General features: G+C 37.3%; 1 protein-coding gene across 4 annotated transcripts in view; it reads right to left on the bottom strand.

Annotated features, from left to right (window-relative positions):
- CTNNA2 (catenin alpha 2) overlaps positions 1-22345 on the bottom strand; it is a gene marked incomplete at its 5' end in the record, with an annotated part of 976113 nt that overhangs the window by 755397 nt on the left and 198371 nt on the right. For all 4 annotated transcript variants that reach the window (XM_081264879.1, XM_081264878.1, XM_081264877.1 and 1 more), the window contains 2 exons: positions 248-367; positions 12101-12267. In XM_081264879.1, the coding sequence (XP_081121005.1) occupies positions 248-367; positions 12101-12267 (287 nt within the window). The remainder of the gene's footprint in view (positions 1-247; positions 368-12100; positions 12268-22345) is intronic.

Below are 22345 nucleotides of genomic sequence, written 5' to 3' on the forward strand. Positions count from 1 at the left end.
TTAGAGTGGGGGGGGGCTGGCAAAATGGTTCTCCTCCACGGAAACTTATATACAGGGGCCAGAGAATCTAGGGGGCAGGACAAGGTGATATCACACCTGCTCCAGCCAGAAGCAGTCTTTGTGATTCCAGGTACTTAGAGCCTTTGATTTCAAGGAGTTGTAACTGATCCATTTTCAGGCCTATAAAACTACGAGGTTATGAGAACTCACCCATTCTCTCCCCTAGCATTTCTAAAATCTTTCCCACCTGTTGTCTTCTTGCTGCTACATAGTTTAGTTTCACCATTTCTTTCCCAAACTCTTTAAAGCGGTTTGCAAGGTCTTGTTCATTTGTAGCATTTTTGACAGCTTCCAGAGCCTCTTCCACCTAAAGTGATAAAAGACAAAGTATTTTATAAGTGTATAGTATTCAAACAATATTAAACACGTTATAAATGGTAATTTGATAAAAAAGAATAGGTATTAACTTCTAAATAAAATAATAGGAGAAAGTACCTCTAACAATCACTTAATATTGATTAGAAACTTGAGATTTATGGAATGTTTGATATATAAAGGACTAAGGACAATAATTCCTGAAACTTTAAAGCATACAAAAATCCTAAATTTATTCTATTTTATTAAATAATAATTTTAATAAGAAATATAGACTTCTGATCTTAAATAGCATAAAAAGGAAAATATATTTAAGAAAAATACGGATGTTGAAACAAATTTTGAAATGATGGCAGTAGGAAATGGTTCCACAAAGCTGTAATAAATCCCAGGGCTGCTGAAAATTTGGGACAGATGAAATCTGCAACCAATCCTGGCAACACTTATAAATCCAGAACAAAAGGGACTGTGATTTTAAACTGAGTCTACACCCTGCCATGAGATAGAAAGGGGAAATACCACACCATGGAAACAAGTAAATCTGAAGTTCAGTTGCCACCTGAAGGAGCCAACAACTGGAGTGGACAGGAAATGGACAGCAAGCACACAGCACTAATGAGGTGCTGTGCTTCCAAATTCCTCCAAACTGTGTCACTGAACATTCAAGAGTGGTAATGGACCTGAATTACGAATTCCACCAAAATCCTTCTGTAAATGATTTGAGTATTTGAGAGGTACTCAAGTGTTGTGCCCTCCAAAATGATCTTAATTTTGATATGGTATGACATTTTCCATAATTCATAACCCCAATTGTTTAATACCAGTAGACTCAATTAGAATGAAAATTAAGACACTGTGGTAAATTAATCTACTAAGGTTATTGTCAGTCAGGTAGCATTGTGGTAGAAATAATTTTATCGGGGGAAACAGCTGAGAACACAGTCCTGAATGAACAAAGCACAAGATAGATGCTTTTTTGCAAAATACAATGGTCTTCAACATGAAGGGGGACCAGTAGAGAGGCACCAACTCATGCAGGCTCCTGAGACAGTTAGGGAAAAGGAGAGACAGCGGCTTGGAAAGATTAATGAGAATGCAGAGAGTATCCGGGCAGAATTCACACCGGCTCCTATAGTTTTGGGCAAATCAAAAAAACGGCCTAAACAGATCATCCTTTGACAATTTTGAAATACAGATGAGTACTAAAATGGCTGAGAAAAGTCATAGATGAACTTAAGCCTTCACTTTGGAGTTGTTGCTTTGTTTAGGCTTGATGCAATCACAAAAGTGGCTTATCCACCTTCCTTATCAGGTGTCCTTATGTGAAGGAAGAGTGTCTATAAATGAGTGATAATGAATATCAGCAAGTCTTTTTATCCCATAGATGTGATAATACCATTCAATTTGCCAAATAGGTACCATATGTTACTAAGAAAAGAGTTGCAGGAACAAAGGAAAGTTCTTCAGAATAATGGTGGTGGTGAGGTGAGTCTAAACTACACCTGATATTAAATTTACATTCTCATTTTACATTATTTTAAAAATTCTACCTTATTTTCTTACTAATAATAAAAATATAAAATGATGTTGTCACTCCTAAGTTCTAGTCATTTCCAAGTCCTAATAATGCTCTAGGAATATAAGGAAGTACAGCTGAGAAAAGGACTATTGTGTGTTAGAGTTATTTTTTTAGTTATGCATATCAAATTATATTTTATGGTACAAAATGGCCTATATGGCCCATTTAAAACATTTTCATAACTTAATAAGAATCTCATTCTTCAAATCTTGAGAACAACATATCAATGTTAACTTACTTCCTAATAGATTTATAATCATCTTAACTTGGCCATCAACAGCATCATTGAGAGGAGTTCTTGGCAGTTAACTTGTTCCTGCTGCTTATTTGAGATGTAAATCTTTTCTCAGGACATAAAAATGGTTCCAGAGAAGAGCAAAATAATTATCTCAGAGGGAACTAAATCCTGGATTTGTGCGTATGCACAAATATATATGCTTTTTACCATTTGCTAATCAGACCAATTTTGAATATTTATGTTGCTGTGTTACACACAATTTATTTTCTCATTGGCTTTTCCCGAAGAACAGATTCCATTGTGCATTTATAATAATTATAAAATTTATAGTTCAGTGAAATGCTTTTGAAAAAAAATCAATGGGATCTACCTGTGGAAAAGTATTCATAGTCTTACTCAGAGTTTGGATTTAGAAGTTTTTGAGAGCTCACCTCGTCAAAAGTTCTTATAGAGAATCATGGTCAAAATATGTACAAGGTTTTATAGAAATGCAAGAAATGAGACCAAAGTCTGGATTATGGATACCCTAACCACTAACAGATAGATGAGAAATAAAGATGGATGGATGGAGGGAGAGAGGGAGGGAGGGAGGGGGAAAAGAAGAGTAGTAACTAGGTACTTTTAACAACTCAAAATTAATATAGAAATCAAGTTTTAATTTTTGAATGCAGGCAAATATCTTTGGTTCTTTCTGGATGGCTGTTGCTCTCAAATATTTACTGGATGTTCAGGAATTCAGGGTGCCAGTTGGTCAAAGAGTAGTTCTTTTACAGAAGAAAATACACAGACATTTTATCCAAAACATACATGTCTATGCCCCAGCATGAAGACTACAAGTATATTTCTGTGAAGAGGGTTGTGGGGTCACATCAGTTTGGATTTAGACTCAGATCCTGAAGGGAGCTAATGATGGTTTGGATACAAGGTGATAAGCTCAGGAAGCTCACATGAATGATAATGCAGGAATATTCAGAGGTGATTAGATTTTGAGAGCTGTAACATAATCTGTGGATTAATTCATTTGATGTATCAATAATTTGAATGGAATACGGGTTGGTAAATGCAGGTAGGTAAGGTGTGGTTAAAGTAAGTAGATCACCAGGGGGTGTGCCCTTGAGATTACATCTTGAGCATATGCATTCTCATTCATTCTTTCCCTCTCCTCCCTCCCTCCCTCCCTCTCTCTCTCTCTCTCTCTCTCTCTCTCTCTCTCTCTCTCTCTCTCTCTCTCTCTCTCTCTCTCCTTCCCAGCTGCCCTGAGCTGAGCAGCTTTCCTCTGCATGCCCTTCCACCATGATATTCATGATGTTCTGCCTCACCTCAGGCCCAGAACAATGAAGTCAGCAGACCTCAGACTGAGACCTCTGAAACCACAAAATCCTAAATAAACTTTTCCTCCTCTAAGTTGTTCTTGTCATGTATTTTGGCCATGGGAACTAACACAAGGCTTTCTTGTATCCTGGAATATTTTCAGATGGCAGGGGACTCAGAAGAAGTGAAAGGAAAGCTCCAGGCATGCAGACAGGACACGGGTGGCAGGCTGTCACACTAGCTCTTGGAAGCATGACAGTGTCAGTGGCAAAGTCCTTTGAAAAGGAGGCACTTAGTTTTGGGTTGGGGGACAGTTTCCAGCAAGCAGACGTTAAGTTTCACCTGAGAAACAGCTGTGTTATACCACCCCATTCAAAGTACCCTGATGATCTTGGGCATTACAGAAACCATTCTTGTCCCACAAGGTGGTCTAGATGATGAACACTGAAGTGAGAACTCTGTCGAACCAGGTGTTCCTGTCCTTCATATTTGCAGCCAATGCATAAACAAAGCTGAAAAGACTGAAAGTTCTAGAAAAGACATTAAGGTGGGTTGTTTGATTATTGTGTTTATATATTATTTTCAGAGCTCATCACTTCAAATTCCTAACTGTCTTCTCAGTGGTTTGTTGAAAACAAGAACCCCCATCTCCAATTTGAAGCAAGCCTGCCCCGCTGCCACTATTATTTGATCTAAAGCTGTGTCAGATTTCCTGAGATAGAATCTTGGAAATCAGTCTTTAATTTTCCTCATTGAAACTACACTTATTTATTTAACATAAAAGAAAGTAGTCTGATAATTCATTTTTCATTAATTATATAAAGCACCTCCCAAAAGGCAGGCAGACATATGGGCATGGGGACAGTGTTGAGCTGAGAAGTCAGATCCCACCCCTCCTGCACTGTGTGAGTCTCTGTTCCCCAGTGGACAGTCAGTGCCCACACCCAAGCTTCAAATCATGGCTGCTATGATCATCATTTCTATTGACACAAACTGACCACATTCCGGAGTCCTCCTGTTGACATGTAGTGGACTGAATTTTAAGTGACAATGGTGAAACTATTTAATAAGTCACAAATAATTTTCTTGTTAGGGTCTGGTTAAACAAATAAATTTTTAAAATATCTATCTTGGATATAGAAATTGGCCAAGTGAAGCATGAACTTAAGACCTTACAGGTAACTGTGGTGCTTATTTAGTCCTATGCTGTAATATAATCATTAACACTTCAGCATTATCACACTTTATTTTTTTGTCTCCTAAAGATGTTAGTCTTCTTGATTAAATTTTCTCTTTCCTTGTTAACAAATGAAGAGTAAAACAATGTCATCAGAAAACAAGACTGATTAAATGCTAGTTTCATTATTCTTAAAGAACATAACCATAATATAGTTTGTGATATATTTCCAAAGTTATTTTCAGTTTGTACAAGAAAAATGACAACAGCCAGAGTCATCAAGTGCTTAGGCTGTACCAGACATTGTTCTAAGTGGTTTACATAAATCTAATTCAGTCTCTCAAAGCAGCTCTTGGATGCTTCCCTCAGTCCCACTTCACAGTGCAAATACCGAGATGGGACCGTGACTAATTCAAACTGCCAGAGACCTCACAGCCAACAAGTGCAGGCACCTGGCTTGAAGTTCAGGTAGTTTGCTCTAGAGCTCCTACTTTTACCTCCTGGGCTGTGCTGCATCAATTTCCCAGAGAGGCTGGGTTTAGAAAGCTGATGAACTTTAGGTTTGGATTATACAGATTTGCTAATGATGAAGACTCACTAAGAACTCTGCCCTATCCAATCAGCCTCCACATTTTCCTCACTATTTCTTACCATCTCTAAAACTGGCCTCTTTGTCACGACATAATCACCATTCCTTCAGCTTTTCATCCTTCACTAAGCAGGATAATTTCAACAGTATCTTAACCTGGGATCACATCTCTTCAATTCCTTTTCCTCACTGATAACAAAAATTTATCTAAATCACAATCTGATTCTTAAGCTTAGCACCACTCAGTGGCTGCCCTTAATACACGGAGCACAATCCCAAGGCCCTCCACAAGCTGGATCTCCATCCAATCTTGTTGCCTCCCCTCTCATTCCCTCCGTGTTTCAATGCTCCTACAGCAGGGGCAGCTTCCTTCTTTACAAAAGTTCTACTTGACTGTGTGCAGGCCAAGTGATTTCTGCATCATCCAGTGACCCACCGCCATGCCTTCCAACATCTGTCTCTCAGCCTGGTAGGTGTGGGTACTCTCAAGAGTGCTATATCTAAACCCTAGGACTAGTGCTGGTCCTCCTATCTGATATTCTTACATCTCATAGAGGACTCTACTTTTTAACAGCTGATCTCTTGTTATCCCATTCTACTATTAGAGTTAAGAATACTTACGTTGAAGTTCCCTGTTCAAATTACTGTGATGGCTTCACTCTCATTTTTGGACAGGATCATACATCCCCAACTCTTGATGGGGCCAACTCTTTCCAGATATCTCTAATTATCAGGCTCCAGTTTGAGACTTAGACTTCAGAGTCTGCACAGTAAAAGGCAGATTCCACTGAGTTCAATGAGACCCAGTCTTTCTCTTCCAGCCACATCATACCTCCTGAATTGCCCAACAATACAATTTGATGGAGCTGACATTTCCAGGTTGGGGTTCCTGGGGAAGCTAAGTTCTAAGGTTAAAAAGTCAGCATGTGCCATTTTCTCTCTCAATAAATAATCTGGGTACTCACATGACTCAGAAGCCAAATAAGGTCAACAACACTGTGGAACTTTTGTTTGAGTTAAAAAGAAAGACAATCTCCCCTTTCGTATTATCCTTAGTCTAGGAGCAAATAGCTTTCAGAATGGTTGGCAACCAGCTTTAGATCATATGAACAGGGCCTACCAAGAATAGTACCTTCAGCAAGGCAAAGGAGATAGAAAACTGGTCTTTGCCACATTTTTTTTTTGGCAGGGGGAGGGGAGTACTGGGGATTGAACCCAGCAGTGCTTAACCACTAAGCCACATCTCCAGCGCTATTATTATTATTATTATTACTATTATTATTATAATTATTATTTTATTTTGAGACAGAGTCTTGCTGAGTTGCTTAGGCCCTTGCTAAGTTCTGAGGCTGGCTTTAAACTTGTGATCCTCCTGCCTCAGCCTCCCAAACTACTGGGATTTCAAGGATGTGCCACAGTGCCCAGGTTTTCTGTCACATCTTTAAATCTTGTTCAAAACTCACCAGAAACTATTGCCTCTGGACTCTTAGTTTGGCGAGCAAATATATGCCCTTTTAAAAAAATCCGGCTGAGTTAGTTTTTTTCAATTATTTACAAATGAAAGCATCCTAACTATATTTGTCTTCTGAGTAAGAATGTTCACACCATGTTCACACATCTCCAACACACATTACGCTACATTTTTCCCCACTTTAAAAAAAAATTTTATGTGATCTTTTTAGTTACACATGACTATAGAATGTATTTGGACATATCATATATACATGGAGTATAACTTCCCATTTTGTAGTTGTACATAATTTGGAGTTAGTGATCATATATTCATATATGAACATAAGAAAGTTATGTCTGATTCATTCTACTGTCTTTCCTATAGCACTTTCTTAATGTCTCTTCCACTACCGTATAAAGCTCTTGCCAAGTCATCTTTACATATATATCACAAATGTTGCACATACACCAAGAACCCAATACGTATTTCTTGAAAAAAAACTGAGTGAATTGTGAACAGTTTAGCTGCATGAAGTTAATGCCATGGTAGAGCTGACAGAAACAATGTGCTAAGAAACTAGGTCATAATTTTTTACTTTTTTTTTATAGGGTGCTGAGGATTGAACCCAATGCATCATACATGCTAGGCAAGTGCTCTGCCACTGAGCCACAGCCCCAGGTAGGGTCATAATTTTTTACACTTATAATTAGAGACAAAGCTATTTTATACAAATTGTTCTTCAGGCAAAAAAAGCTACATTCTAGCTTTGGGAATAAATGGAAGACTAGTGAGAAATAATAAGTTACTGGGACTTTATGCAGGACTATTTGATGTTAACATCATAAAAAGCACTGGTAATTGTAAGATTGGCCTGTATCATCAAGGACCCTAAACAATGGGACGGCAGAATTTGATTTGGCCTCTGATAGTCAATGTCTTGAAAGAGTCAGAATTGATTAGTGGCTAAGTGGTTATTGTATTATATTTTGTTATTCTATTTTCTAGAGAGAAATTCTCTGATATTAAAGAATGACATTATTCCAGGGCCTGAGGACAGAAAAAAAGGTGACTATTTTCTCTGGCATATACGTGTCTTGACGTGTTTATATGTAATGCTATCACTCATACTAATAACTGACAAAATAATATGATTACATTAATTCAGTGTCTAGGGCAAATAAATATCCCTCTTCATGATCACTGATTGAAATGCAGAATTTCATTAAAATTGTGAAGTGCCACATATCACCCTAACACACTAACAATGCCAACTGATTGTGGGATATACCAGGTGTCGGGCTAGGGAATCACTCACCAGGAACTTCAGCAATGGAAGTGATTATAATTCAGTATTTTAATAGTGTCTGATAGACAGAAGATTACATGAGGCTTTCTGGGTGGGGGAACTGCAATTGGGGTTTACATATGTGTTATTCCCCACAAGTGATGCAATGAAAGAAAGTTCAGTGGTGAAATGATTAGATTATGAGAGGTGTAACCTAATTGGTGGATTAATCCAATGACATGGATTAACTAGGCAGTGACTCTATGCAGATCTGGTGTGACTGGATGGAATACGTCATTGGGGGTATGCCTTTTGGGTTTATATTTTGTCCTTGGTGAGCACAGTTCTCCCTTTCCTTCTTGGCTGCCATGTCCTGAGCTGCTTTCTTCCTCCATGCCCTTCCACCATGATGTTCTACCTCACCTTGAGCTATAGAGTCAGTTGACCATGGACTGAATCTCTAAAACTGTAAGCCAAAATAAACCTTTACTCTTCAAGTTTTTCTTGTCAGGTATTTTGGTCACAGTGACTCAAAAGATGACTGAAACAGTAACTATATGTCAAGCTACACGTCAAAGCCCTGTGTGGCTTTGGAACTATATGTCACCCACTGTTTCATCACTGTCCTTCTGGATTTGAAACAACAAAAGCTGCAGCAAAAAACTTTTTGAAGTCATATGAAGCTCTAGTTTAACACCCTAAAAACTATTCAATATTAAAGCCCCCCAAAATGCTTGTATGATAGAACAAGAACATCATAGAGACAACTAACATCTCTCTGTGTTAAGGGAGAAGAAAGCCTCAGTAGCCACATGAATTTAGGTTTCCAAATATAACTCTAAGAGGGCAGAATGTAAAGACCTATAAACTGTAAAACCAAGGAACTTGAGTAGAACCTCTAATACTTTTCTCATTTTTAGAGGCTGAATGACATATGCCAGTGACTACTCAATGTGTCAATGATGTCATGTTGGGGAGCAGGGCAGAGGGTGAAGATTAGTGTTACAGAAAAATAAATTGATGATTCTCCGTCTGCTTGGTGAATTGTTGATGGGTAAACATAGATGTACATTTATGATAAGAAGTTTCACATATGTTCCTGTAAGTTACTCAGATATGTGAATAATTAATATCTAGAAAGAGCACTAATAAAGATTTGGCATATGGCCTAGAATATAAAAACGAAATACTATGTGCAATGGTTAAAGGTAAAATAGTTACATACCAATTGATGTGGCAGGAAGTTTTATGACTTTAAGGACATTTCTCAATCTGAACTAACAGAAAATCAAAGTCATGACCCTTAAAGCATCATCACTTTTTCCCCATCATCTACATTTACCATCCACATGGTAAAGAAAATTACTGTTCACTGGAAAAAACTTAATAAAGGTTCATATGATAGTTAACTAATTTGCTTCATCAAAACGTGTAAAGATACGATATGTTCTTTATCTAAGTAAAAAAAAAAACAAATAGAGGCTTAAAACAGTTTATGAGAGGGTATGATTCTACAGAAAAGAAACAGTATGATACTAAGCAGAACTGTGCACTATGTTCCTTTATAATGATTTTGTTGACAGAATATCTTTAGGGGGTGGGATTATAGCTCCATGAGATGAAGCCCAGGCTGATCTGAATACCAAAGAGTGACAGAGGCCACAACCTGCATAATGCAGAGATGGCAACAGAAACTGTAGTTCCTGCTTGCTCCACAAGATAGCAATATTCCACCACTGCTGTTTGCTACAGAGGCTGCAATCTAAGTAGAACAAATGTATTATTTAGTCTACAATCATTTTTAATTTTACTACTGACAGTCTGACAGGACTACTTAATATTGCTGGGTTGACCTTTGCATGATTTTGTGCTAAATCCTTTTTTGTTTTTTAAGATACCCTTAATCTGCTGTGTGAAGAGGAGAATGCAGTTGACTCTATATTACATGTTGCTGTGATACTGTCAGCAGTCAGCACTGGTCAAACAGGTGGGTAGAGTAGGACTGCAGGCACCAACTGGTGCACGCATGGTATCACAGGCTCAGATTTAAGAAGCACTTTCCTTGTGGGGACAGATCAGGGAGAATATTTAGCCCTTTATCACCCTAATGGTTGTTGAAAAGGACCTTCCACAGCATGACCAACAATAACACATGGGACACAATATTAATTTCTTTGGGTTTAATCCTACTCTGCAACCTAGGGTAACAGAAGACTACCTTTCTGGGAAAATGGACTTTAAAGACTGAATAGGTTGTAAGGTGAAAACAAAACCTTTTCTCCCATACACTTGAAAATGAAATTATTTGTAACTTAACAGATGCATGTATCAGAGGCGGGGCTGGAAGAATGACAGCCAGCACTATAAGTAGTTCCAGTGATCTTACAATCCGCGCATAGTCACCACTTCCCAAATACTCGTTTTGTACCAGACTCTGTGATAACTGCTTCCTAGGAATTTCCCCCATCTAAATCTCTTAATGATCTGAAGGTTACACCACCATTAGCCCCATTTACCAGATGAGATATTTGAGATGTAAAAAGGTTATGTGGTGGTCACAACGCTGCTGGAAAGTGGACCCACATCAAAATGAAGACCACTTAGTCTGACTTCAGTGGTCATGTTGCTAATAATCATAGTGCTTTACTGCCCCTCAATATCTTCTGAAGTAGGTAGAGTGTCTCCTCAAATCATTCACCCCATCCAGTTTGTAAGAGCCATCTGTGGCTTTTGAAGGTCTAATCTCTGAGAAGAATCTAAGAAAGAGAATGCAAAACAGGTTCTGCTTGGTATTCCCTTGCTCCTCAGGAACCTGCAGGCAAACCACAAAGACTATATAGTTCACTTTATGGTTTTTGACTATGGAGATTGGGCTATAGGTCTCGGGTTTAAGATTTTTTGAAAATACTGAGGAGTTTATGCATGACTTGAAAATCTTGGCCTTTTTATTAGTGCAAATTCCAGTAAAGACCCTGCCCAAGATTTTTTGACAGACAACACTTATGATTTAATTTAACACTTAAGGTATTTCTTGTTCCCTTCTCCTGAACAGATTTGAGAAAGGTGAGGGGAAAACAGGCTTCATTATTCTCTTCCTAGCTCATTCATCTCCTCCTCATAACCTGCTTCACTTCATTGACAAAGACAATAAAACTTAGATATGCTGAAAGAGAACATGAAAAATCTATAATCCCAGGGCTGGGAGACTAAGCCAGCCAATGATTGGTTCCCCTCTGAACCATAAAAATAAAAAAATAAAAAAAGATCCTGCATTTCCCATCCCATCATCTAAAGACCCATCCCATAAATCCAAGGTTGGTGCCAACTGTCCAGGAACTAAATCCACTGAGGACATGGAACAGGGCATCTCTTGGCAGAGCAACTGTGCTCAGCATGTTTGTTCAAAGGGTTAAATCTTCATGGTTGCAATTAAATTGTTTTCAGTAACCAGGAGAACACAAAGGCCCAGCTGTCAAGGTCTGGGGAGATTGCCTTAGTTCCAGTAAAGCCTGTGACCAGGACAGGATTCCCCTTCCATTAGCAAATTAAAAGAATTAAAAGGAGCCATTACAAGCCAAGCACATGTGGATGGGGTGCACATATTACCACACCGTAAAGGTCTCAAATTCCATGTATATTCAGAAGAACCTAGTTGGGATAGATAATAATATATTCAACACATGACCTTTCTAAGGTGGGCATAGGTGATCATTTGGCCTGCTACACAGAAGAGTTGGCCATAGCCTCATTTCCACATGGACCAACACTATTCTGAATCTTGAGATGGAATAAAAGCAGGTACACTGAGTCCAAGATCTATAACCTAAGAATATACCCTTACATACTCCAAGAAGCAAGTAGAAATTTAAACTCTGGTTTTGGGGGAGGGGGTTTGTTTGTTTTTAGAGAAAGAAAGCAATCCAAATAAGTCTTAGATATATTATTCAATTTAATTTTGTTGTTAGAAAAATGAGGTGATATACCATGTGGATGAGTAACCAAGGGATCTATGTCCAACATAGTTCATTGCTATAACACACATGGTCAAGAGGCTCACCCAGGTAAAGGAAATTGTTAAGCTCTATATACGTACAATTTTCAGATGAGATAAAAGTCTCATGACATCCGCCATGTCCGCCAGGATGAGTAAGCGTGTTACAGCTGATAGCAAAGCCCTTGCCGCCCTCACCATTGTGCCACGCTTCACTGATGAACATGGGTCATCAGCAAACTCAGAGGAGGCGATCCGCATTGTCTCACCTGGAAGACAAACATGAACAGGAGAGTGGGTATATAAGAGGCCTCAAGGCTGGTAATCTTAAAGGTTGTGGACAGACTATTATCGTTCTTACTACAAAACTCTGATGACCAGGTGGTCTTCCTGCTACCTCCAACACAACAGAGACCCTTTTATGACAAGCCCATTGGTACACATGGATAGCTACTATCAACAACAACAAAAAAAGGTGTATATTTCATACTGAAATGTAAAACTTTTAGAATCAGATATTTAATTCAATTTCTCTAATAGCAGAGATGAAATTGCCCTGAGCTTACCCATCCACTCTCTCAATTTCCCTTGAAACCATTGGCAATTTTTAGGCAAACTAGTTGAGGTTACCAACATCTGAGGGACAAAGCCAACTGCTCCACAGAGGACTTGAAATATTGCCCTCCTTAAGACTGTAGTCTCAGTTGAGCTAATAAGACAAGAACAGAGTACATAGAAATGCAAGATCCAGAATTCTAACCATCTTCTGGGAACTTATCCTTTAATATATAGAACATTTGGAGAGAACTGAACCATCTCAACAAGTGTCATATTTTGTTCTCTGCTCTGGAACTGAAAGATGGCTAGGAGCATCCAGTCTCCAAGAGTTCACAGTCTCATGAGAAAACAGATTTGCATACACATAATCAGAAAACCATTATTGTGTGTCATAGCAGACATAATTCAGAATGTAGGCAATAGGGAGGAATGAGTGAATGACTTATTCAATATGAGAATGGGAGGAGGAAGCTGTTGGATTTCATGATCTACAAAAACTGGTGTTGTGGCTCAGTGGTAGAGAACTTGCCTCACTTGTATGAGGCACTGGGTTCAATTCTCAGCACTGTATATAAATAAATGAATAAAATAAAGGTCCATCAACAACTATATATATTTGTATATATGAAAAAAACAAACAATCAAAGAGGTGTTCACCAGGAACATAAAGGTGAAAAGGGCATCCTAGGCAAATGAACAATGCACTAGACTTTGAAACTTGGGGCCCCAGACTGACTAGGGAACCATATCTCTGTGGAAGCGAATATAAGGAAGGCAATTGGGGGACGGGCGAGGTGGTAGAGCTGGAACACCACGTAAAAGGTTTGGAGTGTCTTCTGCCGAGAGGGGAGTGATGTTCATAGACTTTCATTTTTGGAAGATTATTTTAGTTACATTACATAAAATAACCTGGATAGAACATGACTAGCACAAAAAAACCAGTTAACAGGGCAAAAGCAGCTATAATATGAGACCGCAGCGATGAAGGTCTGGACCAGAAAATAGAAACATGACACAAAGGGGAAGAAAGAGGTGTAAATGAGACCTTGGTGACATAAACAATGAATTTGGGGACCAATTCGATGTGGACCCAAAAGGTAAGGTGGAGTTAATGAGGAATAATGACAATACAGGAGTCAAATAGATATTGGTACAAAGAAAACCCAGAAATGAAAAAGAAAAAGGACAATAAATTAACTAGGGATGAGACTGATACTATATCAGTGGGCAAATATCCACCAGGGGAAGAAGGACTGGAAGAAAATGTTTTGAAGCTTCATATACAAAATATACAAAGGGATATAAAAGTGTCAATAAATTTCAAGAACAGAGTTAATATGACACTATTTAATTTAGGGTAAAACAATATATTCAATATTTTAATTGAAATGTTATACCTCACCTATTAAGCAAAACTTAGCTTATTTAAATAAAGCTAATGATAGCATTGATAATCTGTGTATCCTATAATGTGTCCTCAGACACAAGGGGAAATTAAAAAAAAATCACTTTACAGTCATGTTAGAACATAATGCAATTCTATTAGTGTCACAGTTATTTAAACCCTTACAATGATTCTTTTTATACTTGAGGTATGTGGGAATATAAGAAAATATATTGTACTGTAGGATTTTCCCAATAGGCTATCATCTACAATGATCATATTGCTATCCAGCTTAGTCTTTATGCACAGGCAGAAATAAAAAGCTTGATACACGATAGCAGTTTCAGAGAAACTTTAAACTTAATTCTTATACTGGCCCAAATGGTGAATTTTCAAGACATATGACCCTAGTGATGTGCACAAAGCTTAAGGTCGAGACTGATCTTAAGGAGCTACATATTTAGTCCAGGTGTCCTACCTTTCCCATGGGTTTACATAAAGCTCCTCAGTGTAGCTTGAAAGAACATTACACACCAAGGCAAATCCAATGAGACACCAAGAGGATACCCACAGGTTAAGCGATACCAACATGTGTAAAGTATTAATGGGCAAGTCAGCTGCTATTGGAACAGAATAAATCTACTTATTTAAGAGAACAGAAGATGCACTGTGCACAGGAACTTAGGGAGCTACATGGTTGACCCCAAAGTCTATAGTAGACCACTCAAGTAGGGCTAGCTCCTCCTAGAATGTAGCTCTCCAATGGGAAAGACCAGCCCCATTCCCTCATGGCAAGTGAAGACACTAGGATTACTTGAGGAACCATGCCCAGTTGAATGGATTTTCTAGTTCAGATTTACATACAGTGGATCATATAATGGCACTTCATACTGATGCTGACCATAACTAACATTTGGTTAGCAATACTGCATCAAAGTGAATAGTTGATAGGCTGTCAATACAGAGCTCTTAGGTGGAGCTAATCTGGAGCCCTTAGCAAGCACCCCTGCAAATAGTCCAGTAGATGTCCATGAGATAGAGAGTGCAAGAGAGAGCCACATTATAAAATGGGAGTCTGCAAATGGAAAACGCAGGTTAATGTCTGATATTATTCTAAGATAAATAGGAGGTAATTTCTTTCAGTTTAAATTAAAACTAAAAGCTCATTTCAAGCAGATACAAATGAATATCCTTAAAGATTCCAAAGGAAAGGCAATCTGAAACCAGCTATAACTTTAATGTACCTTATATCCCTATAGTTTTAGAATTACTGAATTAAAACAGAAATCTATATTACCAAATGTTAAGCAAATATATCAGGGTGAAATGAACTATTTTTCCAGAGTATTGCTTTTTCTATAATACTGAACTATTTAGCTGAGGACTAGCATAACCCTGTAGGAGTGGGAATGGAGCAGTTAAGAAACGGTAACAGAGATCTGCCTCTGTGTGTCCTAATATTCAGTCTCAAGGACTTGATTATAGACCTGACTCAGAGAATTGTCTGGAAGGTAAAGCCTGTGCTCTCCTCAAGCCACCAACACCTTCTGGAAAAAAAAAAACCAACACAACCAAATAAATGACCAAGGGGAAAAACAATAGTCAACATGTACGTACTTATTACAGGATTATTATATAAGTATTGCTCTAAACACTTGACATATTTTAACTCGTGAATTAAAAAGAAATAAATAAATTTAAGTCACAAAGATCTGGGTTCAGACCCTGACTGCATTCTATTTTTAATAAGTGACCTTGGTGCCTTTCAACCTTTTTTTTTAGTCCCTCAACTCTAAAATGGGGGTCAAAATAATGGTCTCACAGACTGCTATTTGAGAGGAAATTAAAGATGGTGCATTCAAAGCACTAAACACAAGGCCTTCCCCATAATGGAGGCTTAGGTATTATTATCATTAATACCACTATAACCACTATCACCTTTATCTTCCCCAACACAATAAGGGTAGTTTACAGAGAACAGAGTCCGAGAAGCGGACTAATCATGTAGGGAGCAAACCATGAACCAAAATGGCATCCATACCACTTGGTTCACCCATTAAAGAATTAGCCTGCAAGAGGGATAAGCACTCTTTAAATACATGACCATTGAATTACTGGAAAACTATGAGAAGGAACAAAGAGGGGATGGTGAATGTCTGGGTTCTAATAGGGTAAAGAAACAGGAAACTCAGAGTTGTTTGATAGTCCCAGATGTGGAGGAGGGTTTAACTTGTCTTTTCTTTGCTTTAGCAATGGCGGGCAGAGGACTTGTCCTTTGGAATCAGATGATCAAATGAAAGAGAAGAAAGATGAAACCACAGACAAAATTGTGAAAAAGAAAGAATAAAAGCAGAGTACAACACAGAAAGCCAAGGAAAGGGAGAAATTTGAATGTAACTCCCACACCTTGTATGGTGGTACACATTGTCAGGATTATCATTATACAATAAATATGTTTCTTATGAGGATTAAAAAACACAAACAATTAAAAATTAAAAGAGCACCCACAGTTCTTATAAGCAAGGACAATATCAAGGAACATTTGATGAGTTCTCTGGGCCTATATTTTTAACCAGCATTTTTTTAAACATCTACACTGCATATATTCCTTGTCTAATTTTGTAAAGTCTCATTTGTCTAATAACATTTCTTCTTTGTTTAATTACATTACTCATCTAGCACGTACTGACGGCTTATGCACTTGATGTTTCTTTTCCTATTACAGAATTCTAAAAGAAAGTGAAAGGCTAAAGTTCCTATCCTCTTGGCTATGTTTCTTCCCTTCTTGTGATAACCTTTGTCTGCCTCACAAGCTTTTCCACCTATATTTTTCTTGAGCTACAAATCTTAAAAGATTCTGAAAAATGGAATCTTTACAGCAATGCAGAAACTGAAATGTGTTTTTGGAGAAGAAAACAAGATTAGTGAGTTATAATACCTAAGCATTCATTTTTTTAATATATTTTAAATTTTTTATTTATTTTTATTCTAATTTGCTATATATGACAGCAGAATGCATTACAATTCATATTACACATATAGAACACAATTTTTCATATCTCTGGTTGTATATAAAGTATATTCACACCATTCATGTCTTCATATACGAACTTAAGAGTAATGATATCCATTTCATTCCATCATCTTTTTTATCCCCATGCCCCATCCCTACCTCTCCCAACCCTCTGCCCTATCTAGAATTTGTCTAATCTTCCCATGCTCCCCCTCCCAACACCACTATGAATCAGCCTCCTTGTATCAGAGAAAACATAAGGCATTTGATTTTGGGGGGATTCGTTAATTTTACTTAGCATTATATTCTCCAACTCTATCCATTTACCTGCAAATGCCATGATTTTATTCTCTTTGATTGCTGAGTAATAGTCCATTATGTACATATACCACATTTTCTTTATCCATTCATCTACTGAAGGGCATCTAGGTTGATTCCATAGTTTAGCTATTGTGAATTGTGCTACTATAAACATTGATTTTGTTTGTTTGTTTGTTTTGGGTTTTTTTTTTCTGGAAACAATAAAAATGTAGGCACACATAGGCATTTCACTCCAGGGTGGTTGTGACTCAAATCCATGATTGGAGAAAAGGTCAACAATCCATAATCAAAATCTCCCTCTGAGGCTTAGGGACAATAAAAACCCTGTATTTTCTCAAACAAAATTTGTTTTAAAATAAGCGGCTTCCTGTGGATACTTCATGCCCTGGACATCTACAGTAGTGCCAGGCACAGTTTAGGTCTTGCCACCAAAAAGGAAGACAATATTTGGCCTAACTGTGCAGTATCCAGAAGAAAGACTTCTCTACTTAGTTTTTTTTTTTTTTAATTATCAGACAAACTGCATGAAAAACCATGCAAATACTGTAAAATTAGAAAGCTATCTGTTCTGTTGTCATTCAATCAAGGGTAGAAGGCTCTGCCCTCTCTTTATCCTTTTCCTTTTTTCAAGGAACTCTTTGAGGTGCAGAATCTCAGAAGTCTGTCTCAGGAACGATAGTCAGAGTGGAGAATTTCAGATCCCTATGGGACCTACCGAGTCTTCTCTTAACTATAAAGACACAGAAGTTCTGGTGGACAACAACATACAGGAGGAGTCAGGTGGCCTATGGGGGCCAGCATTCCAGACTCTTGACATCCCAATCAGGGACTCCGGTCACAATCTGGTAGTGGATATAAGACCAGTAAAGCACAATGTGACACCAGTCAATCAAAACTGCTTCACCTAACAAAATCCCAATACAGCCACATGGCCTTGTTATAGCCCTGCTTCAGTGGCTTGAGCAGCTCTAAAGATAAAATGTGTGTTCTCATTTGGTCAGGCCCAGTGTTCTTTACCAAGGATTGATAATTGAATCTGTTCCAGTGCAATTTTTCCCCCTATCAAGATATGTTCACTATGCAAAAGTACAACAAATGTCAGTAAGTGATGATTAAGTGTATTGAACGTTATGAGCTATTAAACATCATTAGAAACAGTAATGTGCCACCTTGCAGAAGGCACAGATCATTAAGCATATGGATTTTAATTATTTCAGCTGTAGCCTTTTTCTGGGTTGGGAGGAGAGGGTACCGGATAATTTTACATTGTTGTAACCAGGAAAAAAAATCAAGCAGCAATATGGCACACTTCACACATGAGACCTTTGCAAGGATCTGTTAAATGTAGCCAAAGCCTCATTTCATAAAAAGTTGATTACTGTCTTGGGCTCAAATGCAACAGAAGACCATAAACTCAGAAACATTTATTAGTGTTGTTCTAACTGTTAAGAGAAAAAAGAAGTATAGATGACCAATAGTGAACAAAATTCCACTTAACATTATTGTCAAATAAAGAGAAAAGAAGGCATTGGGCAGGTACATTTCATTATACAATAAATGTATTTCTGTACAATGCACTATACCAAATATCTGTTAAAAGCCTATTGTAAATTAGTTGGTAAAGCAAATAAGTATCCAGTAATCTAACTTTGACATTGATCCAAAGTTTCAATGATCCCATAAATGCAAGACAAGTCTCTCTATAAAAAGCAAGCACTTATTTATATTCTTAAGTCAATAAAGGTTTCTATTGATCAGTATCTCTATTCTACAACCACGACACAAATCAAAACTTACTGAAATGTCAGTAGCCTGATATAGTGCTTGGTAGTTGAAGTGTGACTTCAAAAACCTTTTAATGTGATAAGGAAAACAAAATGCAATACCACAACTTGCATCAACATGAAAGAAGCAAATATAATCATTAAAAATGCTAGCTTGGATACTGAATGACAGAGGCAGGCAACATGTAAATGTAGAGGATACCTTGATTTCCTCATACTGACTAAGATACTGTGCAAAGAAATGCAGAGTGAAAGGGGTGAATTTAATGCCCAAATTCCAAAATTTAAGAATAAAATAGAGGACATTATGCAGCCCAAACTCTAGCAAATTACAAAATCCAGGCATGACCTTTTAAAAAGAAAACCCTCAATCTTCCCAGGAAACCCTTCTAGTTTGAGATAGTTTAAAATGTTAATTTTTTCCTTCAACTATTTGGTCTTTCACATGATCTTCTGAACCACATAGAAAAAAAATGTAATCTCCTTTTCAATAGAGTAGACGTTGACTTTTTTTTTTTTAATGTCCTTTAGTGAGAAGGGAAAGGTCAAAATGAACTTTCATCAGTTATTTTCTGGGAATGTTTGCTGCTTTTTTATTATGAAAGGAAGAATGACACAGAGAGAGGTTTTTGTTAAACTTTCCCTAGTTTTCCAGATGCTACATACCTACCGACTCATCATTCCAATCAGTGTGATCGGTTTGCTATTACTCTATCTTTGAAAACTAATAGTGTAAGTATAAAAGTTCTCCACCTGAGAATTTCACCTTAGAACTTCTAAAAGTTCTTTAGAAGGAACAAAGCTGATTCCAAACACATTTGAATACAATTAAGATAATCACAGGTCACTCCTAGAGCTGGGTCTCTCCTCTGAACTTTGTATTTGCTAAAGTTTACCACACTTTTGGGGAAACATTTTGTTTTTAATGGAGTTCCACAAATTCATAACTGTGGCCAACTTCCTCCTATAATTGAAGACTTCTTATATCAGTTTGGATGTCTTGGTATTATGCTTATGTGGATGTATTTGTAAGTTACTATGGAAGCTCAAAGTTGGCTTTAGTAAAACTAAATAGTCCATGCATCATTGACTTCATCTCAACTAAAATATAAAGGCAAAGACAAGCACATGGAGAGGACCAAAAAAGTACCTCATATAATTTGCATTTTACAAACTTAAGCTAAATAAACTAGCCTTGAATTCGCTATACAGTGAAATAACAAGGCATCCTAACTTTTTCTAAAGTAGACGCTGGCTAAACAAAACACAGGAACAATTCCCATAATGAGAAAAGTTGATTAAAGAGAGAAAATTCTACCACAAATTTCAAAATTAGAAACAAACCAAAAAAATTCCAAGTAATTGGTATAATCAACACGGTCAACCATGCTGTAAAATTGCAGCTCAATTAAGCTATATTTTAAAATGCTACATAGAGAAAACTGTTTTACTTCATTGATTTGTAGGTGAAAAAAATTAGACTTATCAGATTCTAGGATTGAAGTGGCATGGTCTTCACTTTAATTTCTGACCTACCACTGATTTTCCATTCATCCATGAAATGTCAGTTTTTTCATATGGGATTATAACCACAAGTCCTCTTAACTAAATAGATAAGAGATGACCCTGTCACTGCTATTCTTGTTTTTATATAAGAAGTTTGAAAGAAGATACAATATCTACATTCACATTACTATACCATTTATAATATATATATATATATATATATATATATATATATATATATATATATATATGCTAATCAATGCTTTTTCAATTCTGCAATCAGTAACTTGTCACTAAGGTAATGATAGATCCCAGAAAAGTTCTTTCCTTCCCACTCAGAAGTACATTTTAAAAATGAGTGATATACAGTAAGAATGAAAATCAAACTTGAAGGGTAAAAATGACCCATCAGGGTGTCATGTGGTGTAAAGGTAAGGAAAATTTATGAGACAAGGGACGAGGAATTGGTAGCCTTGTAAACGCCACCTTAGTTTGCAGGACTGATGGTGTGATCATCTCTATATATTTGTGTTTTTGTGCAAAGTATATAAAGAGTCATATATCATTTCATTTATCTGTTTAATCATTCCATAAGCATTTATTAAGCACATTCTAGGTATTAGGCTCTTGCTAAGTCCTAGATATTCAAGATACTGTTATGGTTCTTCTCTACTTTCAACTTAATGGGTTCTGTAAGATGAACAAGGAGCATTTGCAGAAAATCTAGAGAGAAATATCCAGTGAGCAGGCATTTGAAAATTCAAGAAAAAAGCAGGAACAACTGTACTTAGGGAGTTGGGTATGGTGCATAGTCAGCTATAATAATAGGTAAGAGTGACCAAAACATGTGTATATAAGGAAATGAGAGGCAGAAAGAGAGAGTTAAGAATTTTCTCATTCTTTTTCCCTCCAGTGGTAGCTCTTAGCCATGACTCTGAGATCAGAATGAGTTTCACTCTGCCCACTCCCCACTCCCTATTCTCAGGGAGACTGCCAAAGGACAGAGGTATACATGAGAATATCCAGGGAAAATATGTTCATAGTTAATTAATCCTTCAGTCCCAATTGAGCTGGTCTAAGTCAGCAGTGAGAATACAAGTCCCCTCGAAATTCCAACATCAAACTTAAATAAAAAGTGGGCTTGAGGGGCCCAAGATTCCTCATGGCTGGGCCCTATTTGTTTTTTCACTAAAATTTCCAATTGCATGAAATTAGAGGAAAGTATGGAAAGATGGATCAAAGCAAGAAGTTTACAAAAAGCCAATGTAGTGAAAAGTGACCTGCTACTTCAGTCAAAATAACATAAGGTATCCAGAGTGTCAGAAAACATAGAACACAATTGTTTTTCAAAGGATGCTGCTCATTTTCAAATAATATGTTCAATGTCTTTATCAGCTTTCTTTTATTCTCATGAAGTACATCAAAATTTAAAGCAAGGGTCCAATTATTAAACTGAAAAAAAGGTAGAACAAATTTTCTCTGTATTCCCAGACTCTTTGGACACTCTTTGGTATATTAACAACCGGATCTGTTCTCATTAGTTGGCCAGTCTCACAGCATTTCTGCCCCTAAGCAAAGGGTAACCATGTCTCCTACAGAGAGAAAACTGTGATAAAGGACTTGAACACTTTACTGATACAACTGCCAGTGAATGTAGGTGCACAGATTCTAGGTAAATAAATTGGTTACTACAAATTAAGAAGCCACACTGGAAGTATAATTTGCTTTCCCATGTAGGTCTGCCCATATGAAGATAATATTTTGGTTATGCTGATGTTAGC

Source organism: Spermophilus citellus (genome assembly GCF_964194105.1).
Source record: "Spermophilus citellus genome assembly, chromosome: 13".
Classification (NCBI taxonomy): domain Eukaryota; kingdom Metazoa; phylum Chordata; class Mammalia; order Rodentia; family Sciuridae; genus Spermophilus; species Spermophilus citellus.